At 59.7% G+C, this 7,577-nt stretch overlaps 1 protein-coding gene across 2 annotated transcripts in view; it reads right to left on the minus strand.

Moving 5' to 3' along the window:
- Positions 1-251: 251 nt before the first annotated feature.
- The window catches only part of IL6R (interleukin 6 receptor), a 40,438-nt gene continuing 33,112 nt past the window's right edge, over positions 252-7,577 (minus strand). The window contains exon 10 of one of the 2 annotated variants that reach the window (XM_049634918.1): positions 252-3,535. In XM_049634918.1, the coding sequence (XP_049490875.1) occupies positions 3,289-3,535 (247 nt within the window). In that variant the 3' untranslated portion in view covers positions 252-3,288. The other variant, XM_049634919.1, reaches the window with a different exon arrangement.

Here is a 7,577-nt window from a genome sequence, read left to right on the forward strand (position 1 = left end):
CGTGGCACCGGCACCCACACCCTTCCGGAAGCCCCGGGATTCGTTTGGGGAAACGTCTGTACAATTAAAGTCTTTCGAGAAATTGCTATTGTTTCTCGGACTTATCTGATTCTTTCTAGAGGCGACTTGGTCCTGCACGGGGCGAGCGGGGGCGAGGGCTCCACTCGCTGTTAAGCCCTTGTCCCCTTTCACCAGGCAAGTCCTTCCTCTAAGCAGCCCGGTGCCCGAGGCATAATCGCATCTCAAGCATGTTTGTAGAAATTATTTATTTCAGACGCTTACAGTTTTCACTTTAAACACAAAATAGCTGATAAAAAGAAAAACATATTGAAAACCATCATACTGACCCTTTGCCCCACATACAGACATCAGCGTTTGGTGTTTGCTTTCAGGTAATTAGGTAAAAAATAAACACAAAAATTAAAACTATTATTTCTCTCAAAAAAAACCAACCACATTGTAAAGTTGAGGTATTGTGTTTAACAGACTCGTGACGCCATCCAGGTGTGGTTTCTGCACGCACAGCCTTGCTACGTGCTGTTCCTTTCTAAAGCGCGGACGTTCGCAGACTGGCAGTATTTCCTGATAATCATTAAGGTTGTCATAGAAACTCTGAGGCCCTCTGAGGCCCTCTGAGGCCCTGCGGGGGACGCTCAGAGGCTTCTGGCGAACAGCCCCGTTGCAGCCGGGGAGGCCAGGAAGGGCCACCCGGTGCCCGTGTCTCCAGATTGAGACAGCAACTCCCCCTGACGCCGGCTGCCAGCCTCGTGCCCAAGTGGGTCAGCCTTCAGGGCCTGTGACGAGGTGAGATAGCTCAGCTGGGCAAGACATTCTTGAACATTCTGCAGGAAACCCACCTGGCATGAGCACTCCCAGCCTGCTCTGTTCACCACCAGGCGGGCTCCAGCAGCCGACGGCACGCGTGATGATGGTGACCCACCCCGGGGCGGGGGGGGGGGGGGGGGGGGGGGGGGGGGGGAGGGCGGCGGGGGGCAGGGATTCTGTGAGCCCGGAGCCCGGCAAACAGAAGGGCAAGGCCCCATCTGAGCAAGGAGCTCTCGGAGTTCCCAAAGGCTCTGCAGACACATTCAGCGCTACCCCCCAGACATCTCAAACGGATTTTCATTAATGCTACAGGAATTACTGACCACGTTAACTGACCTGGAACCAGGGCATTTTCAACTTTTCCCACCCGGCAGGATGAGCCGTCATTTCACACGTGACCGCTGCGGCGGCCGGTGTCAGGTGGGTAACATCGCCGTGGAGGCGTCACGGGCCCGGGGGGCGGCCGTCGATTGGCACAGAGAGCGAGCTTGGCAGGGGCCCCTGTGCCCGCCAAGCAGCCTACAACCCAGAGGAAAACACTCTTCCTTCATTTGCGCTAGCTTATAAAGAAAGAAAGGGAGAAAACCCTCTTCAATACACACACACAAAAGGCAGTTTCATTACAATAATAACGAAAGCGGTAACAGCGTGGAGATCACAGCGGCCCTGGTGCCCTCAGCAGCCCAGAGCTCCGGATCGCCATCTTCCGCCCACGGCTCAGCCTGCCACCAGGGTAGAGCCTCGTGAAGACTCAAGGACCCACAGGCACAGAATCACCCTTTCTCATGCACACACCGGCTTTTCGTATTTCCCGTTCACAGCGTTTCTGCTGTTCTCAAAGAAACGGTATAGAAAAACAACAACAACAACAACAAAACCCCTGCCTAACTTCTGTCGGCTTAAGACCAGTTGTCAAGAGCAGCATCAGGGCCTGAGAGCTGCCCACAGCATGGCAACGAAACCCGTCCACCGGGGCAGGGACAGCGTGAGCCCGGCGAACAGCGAGCGATGCGTGGTCGTTCCACCCCGCTGCCGCCTGTCTGGTGCTGGTGGTTGTTTTTCTAAAAAGGTAGCTGATGAGAAAAGTCTGTGGTTCCTAAGTTTTCAGCCGTGGCCACGAGGCTGACTGATCACAGCTTCATCCTGGGACAGCCCGTGCTGCTGGAGGGCACTTGCTGGGGAAACCTTGAGCATCCCCCGGTTGTCACGGCCTGGACGCACGGCCACGGCCACACGCTCCGCGCTGCTCCCATCCCAGCTGAGCTGAACCGAATTCAAGGAACTGAAGAAGGCTCCACAGAAGCAGGCTTTGTAAGAAGGCCACCGCCCCCCGTGCCCAGGGCTGGGGTGGGGGCTGGACAGCGTGTCCCCTGAGGCTGCCTGGAGGGGAACAGCTGCTTTGCCCCAAGTTCGAAAAGAGGCAGTTGTTTTAGGACAAAAAGACAAGACAGAGAATGAAACCTGACTCTGCTCGAAAAGGAAAATTGTCTTTTCTCCTCCTTTTCCCCTTGACGCAGTTTTGTGCTACACAAGCGTCCTCGTCCTCACCGAAGTGACTCCTGTCCCGACACAGGGCTCTCGCGGGCTCTCGCGCCCTCTCAACATCAAACAGCAGTTCTCGTAAAAAGCAGGTTAACAGACATTCTTGCCAGTTCTTTCTGTCTTTTCACATAAATATCATCTTCCCTTGTTTCCTTGGGCTCAGCTGAAACGAAGGAGACGGAGCCGGAGCAAAGCGGGTGTGAACCCCTCGCCACCATGGAGGAGGCCCCCGCTGCCAGTTCTTGGGGGGCGAGGAGGCCTGTCCCCAGCACCTGCCCCCCTCGTCGTCTCTCCTCCTTTAGTCCTGGGGTCCAGACGGGGAACTGGAGCCAGTGCACCTGCCTGCGGTCCAGCCAGCGCCCAGGACCCCCCTTCCCATTCAGCACGATGCGAGTGAGGAAGGCAGTACAATTCCACTTCAGACCCCCAGGCCCTGAGACGCTCTCCGACCCGTCTGTGCTGTTTTCAGGCGTGGGGAAGGCAGGCGAGCTCTCTCCCGCCCCCGGACCTGAGAAGACCGAATGTTGAAGGCACTTAGGACTCAAGCTGGGAGGTGGCTCGGTGCAGGGCACCAGGGGGCCGGCGGACGGGGGTCCCACCTGCCGCAGGGTGCAGCTCGTGGAGGCGAGCAGGGTGTGCGGACGGCCAGCAGGTCAAGTCCGCCAAGCCTGCACAGCCCACACCCGGCTCTGCTCCCCTGAGCGTCCAGCACGGTGGACCCACGAGCCTGCGTGGGCTCGGGCCCCTCGGGGGCGTGTGGGAAGGGGCGGTTCCCGGACACCAGCAGGGGCCGCACGCCTGTTCCAGGAAGCCAAGCGCCTCCTGCGAGGCCGCCCCGCGCCGCCGGCGCCCGAGAGGGGCGCTCTGTCCTGCACACGGCAGGGCCGGCCTGGCCCCCGCCTGCCCCGCGCGCCCAGCCAGCTATCTGGGTAAGAAGTAGTCTCTGTTACTGACGTCGTAAGGGCTCCGGGGGCCCCTGGCGTCCGGCCGGCCGTGCCCCGACGTGTTGTCAGACCCGAGGCTGCCGGGGTTCACGGGAGGAGAGAGGAGGGGGACGAGCCCCGGCCTGGGCTTGGGCCTCTCGGGGACCAGCTGCCCCAGAGCATACGGCGGCTGTGTGCTGGCCTTGCCTTCCTTCAGGGCCTGCAGCTTCCACGTCTTCCTGAACCTTCACGGAGACAGACAAAGACAAAGCACACGGCCGTTAGTGCCCCGGGGACGGACCCGAGTGAGAAACGCCGGCCGCTGGCTTCCCCGGGGGCCCGGCGCCGGCCTCCCGCTCAGAGGAGCGAGAGCCGTCTACTCCATCACAGGGGCTTACACGGCACGGCGCTCTGAAGAGCTGGGGGTTTCAAAAACACGCCAGGGGACACGTGTGTACTGTTGGTCCCACTTACAAACGGGGAAACTGAGGCACGCGTGGCCAGGCGTGTCCCTTCACTGCACTAAGCACGTCATCGGTCCTGTGCCACAGGCTGCGCACAGGTGCACCATGGGTCCCAGGCCCATTCACTTGAAAAAGAGGAAGGAAAACGGGCCTGTGGGTCAAGCTTCGGCCAGCGGGGCCGACGGCTGGCAGCCTCCATTCAGCAGGGGCAGGGCTGCCCCTCCGTCCGCAGCCCTGCTCCTCTGGGCCACTCCAGCCACGCTGGTGAGTCCGCACAGACCCCGCCGTGGGCACCGTCGGGCACAAGTGACTCATCTGACAGGAAAGCAGATCTTCAGCAGGAAGGAGATAAGCATCTCCGATCTCGGCTCCCCTCAGGCTGCTCTGCGCCGGGCCCACGGCCAGGGCGCAGGGGCCGAGAAAGTCACTCGCGGGCCTGAGTCTCCAAAGATACATCAGGCCCCTTCCTGAGGGGCCCCGTGACCACGCGGCCGGCACCCCGCTGCCACCGCTGCCCCGCTCCCCTCTGTCACCTCCCTCGGCCCCACCTGACGTCAGCTGCTCCAGGAAGGGCTTGGAGGGAGGAGGGAAACCAGTGTCAAAAACAAGGTTTGGGGATTTTCCTTGGGTTTCTTTTTATATCAACAGGCTATTCCTGTTCTGGTGACGATAAATCATTGAGAGTTGGCTCCAATCTGCCATTGGCTGCTAGCCTGTTACCCAAATGGAATAAACAATCTTCAGAATGTTCCTGAAGGCTCCGCCATTCAGGCACCGGGCAGGGAAGGCAGCGGGGCCCTTGGGGGGAGCTACCCTCCCTCAGGGGAGAGCCGAGGGCAGGCATGACACTTTGCGTTTCAAAATATTCAGACCCTCTGACCCAGGAGTTCCATTTCTGAGAAAACACCCCAAGGAAATAGCAGGGCTGTGGGAAAAGCGTTCCGCGCGAAGATGTTAGACTCGGCATCGTCTGTGAAAGCAAACCCACCCGAACACCCATCGAAGGCTGCTGCAGTGAGCCTGGGCACAGCGGCCCGACAGCGGCTCAGGAATTTCCTCAAGTTCAGGAAAGTGAGGTGTAACGGCAGTGAAACGATGCGGGGAAAGCGCTTAGGTTGTAACTGATGCCAAATTCACAAGGCAGGACTCACGGCCGTGGATACAGGACAGTCACGGCGCCGTGAGGACAGAACTGAGCCGAGGACGAGGCTCGGGAAACGCATCTAAACGCCACGGTTCTTGATCGGGCTGTGGACCATTCGCTCACTTCGAGCAAGCTCGTGCACCTGCTGGCTTGGGACGTGTGCACTCGTCTGTGTCCGTCAGGCTTCGACCACATTCACGTTTTAACAAGCAAAAAGGCCGTCTTTGGATAACGCGGGATTTTTTTCTTCCTTCTACTTATCACCATTTAGCAAACAAATTTGTTTTGAAGCCTCTATCGGCATTATTTAACCTACAGGGAGAGCAGCGTCTGACCTCTTTTTTCCAAAGCAACTAACTGGATGGGTAACTAAGAAAGACGAGCTTTTCTTCTTTTGAAATATTTTGAGTGAATGAGACGCTTTCTACAAATGACTAGGCTCAAAGGGACTTCGGTTGCAGCCAGCCTGGGGGGCGTCCACGGCAGGCACTGCTCCGGCCTGAGCGGGGGTTCTGAGCAGGCCGGGGGCTAGAGAGGTTGGGACATGGGGGCAAAGAACAAAGCTGAGCGGCCAGACTTCATGCACCCCAGTCGCCACCTCGTGTCTTACATATTTGGGCTTCATAATGTTTTAAGAAAAGTTTCTGCAGCTAAAAGAAAAATTTTAAAACATTTATAACAACTGTCACTCTTTTAAACAAGTAACCCAGTGAGAAGGGACACACAAGGTAGTTTTAAAACATTGGGATGAGGGGCGCCTGGGTGGCTCAGTCAGTTCAGCGTCCGACTTCTGCTCAGGTCATGATCTCATGGTTCGCGGGTTCGAGCCCCACGTCGGGCTCTGTGCTGACAGCTGGGAGCCTGGAGCCTGCTTCGGATTCCGTGTCTCCCCCTCTCTCTGCCCCTCCCCTGCTTGCTCTGTTTCTCTCTCTCTCAAAAATAAACATTTTAAAAAATTAAAAAAAAAAAAGAACTGGCCTGTTTCCAAATACATTTGCCTGATACGAGAGAAAATGGAAAGTCAGCAGGTGAGGAAATGAATTACTGTGTGTTCTCAACACGAGGCTGCGTAGCAACCACCCAGCGTCCAAGCACCATCCGCAGGCGAGCAAACAAGCTTCATGACGAACGGCAGGCGGTTAGCGCCCAGCCTAACGCTTCTCGCTCAGTGGTGAACGGCACAGCGAGACGGGGCCGCCGGTCAGTGAAGCCACCGGCCAGGAGCGGACGGGGCCGGACTCCCCGGGCCCACGTCGGCCCCAGCAGGCTGGCCTGGTGGGCGGGGACTCTCGGGGCTCGGGCTCTAGTCCTGGCTCCAGGCGCAAAGTCACCCTACTTCTCAGGTCCGCTCCCTCATTTGTAAAAGTAAAGAACTTGCCTAAACGACCGTGACGGCCACATCCCCAGAACATGAGCTTGGGGCTTGAATCCTGGCCTTTGCAGCCGCTGTCTCCCACGCTCTCCCAGCTCCGGCCTCCTCGCGGGCCAAGTGGAGGCCCCGACGGTTCCTCGGTGGGGTCCGTGGCGGGCCCGCAGGCGGCAGGAGAGGGGCGGCGAGTGCTGGCAGGGCCCCTCTCTGCTCCAAACGTGTAAGAGCTGGTGAGACCTCGGCCTCCCGCGCTCTGGCCTCACCTGCACACCCTCCACACGACCGGCTCGCCACTGCGCTGGGCGTCCAAGCGGACGCCACCCCGAACGCAGTGTGAGTCGTCACCCGGACCACCGTGGTGCCACGGCCGCTCCCGAGACTGCGCAAGGGCCCCGGGAGCGTGGCGGTCGCTCGCCCCCAAGCCTCCCCTCACGATCACCAGCGACAACCCCGACAGCCGCCACCAGACAAGAGGCAGGAGGGACAGGCTCCAGTTCGCCCTGCGCTGGTCCAGCCACCGGCCAAGCCTCCCGAGACCTCAGCACAGGCAACACCGTGAGCTCCCGCCAAGGCCACGAACACACCTCCTGCCCACGCCTCAGGAGCACTGCTGGCCGACGTGTCCGCAAGCTCGGTGTGAGTGACAAAGCCGGCGGCCACCCGGTGGGAGAGGCCACGTGAAGGGGGCACGGTGCCCATCGGCCTGTGTGTTTCCTAACCTCAGCTGGAGAGGTGCGAGGACACAGCACTGAAAGGTGACCCCTGCAGGTCCCTGGGAGGTGTGGCCAGGCCCCTCGGACTCGCCCGGGGACAGACTTCCGTGGTAAGGCCCGCGTGGCACCCTCCCCATGTCTGTACACGGCTCCCGTGGGACAGACCACGTGGAACGGCACTGCGGCCCCAGGGCCTGCCTGACGCCTCACTTCTGTGTCCCGCACACACCCCACCCCCCTCTGCCTCCGTCAGCACGGTTCCCGGCTCCCCTTTGCGTCTACACAACCTTCCCGTGTTGGAATTCCACACGGATTGTCCTGGCCTTGCCCACATCCTGTCTACATGCTCGCAGTCTCCGCGAGACTGACAGTCCGCCACATGCCCAGCTGCTGAGGCAAGAGACGTGAGGGTCACACTGGACCCTTGCCCCTCCTCCTGCTCATCTGATCCGTCTTCAAATCTGGCCAGTTCTTCCTCTAAAACACATGCCGCCACCAGCAGCACAAGCTAGATGAGGAGGGGGAGGCCAGCACGGGCCCCCCGGGGCCCGCTCACCACGGGACAAGGCCACGGGCCCCTTGGACCCTGCTCACCAC

This window comes from Panthera uncia, chromosome F1 (genome assembly GCF_023721935.1).
Source record: "Panthera uncia isolate 11264 chromosome F1, Puncia_PCG_1.0, whole genome shotgun sequence".
Taxonomy (NCBI): domain Eukaryota; kingdom Metazoa; phylum Chordata; class Mammalia; order Carnivora; family Felidae; genus Panthera; species Panthera uncia.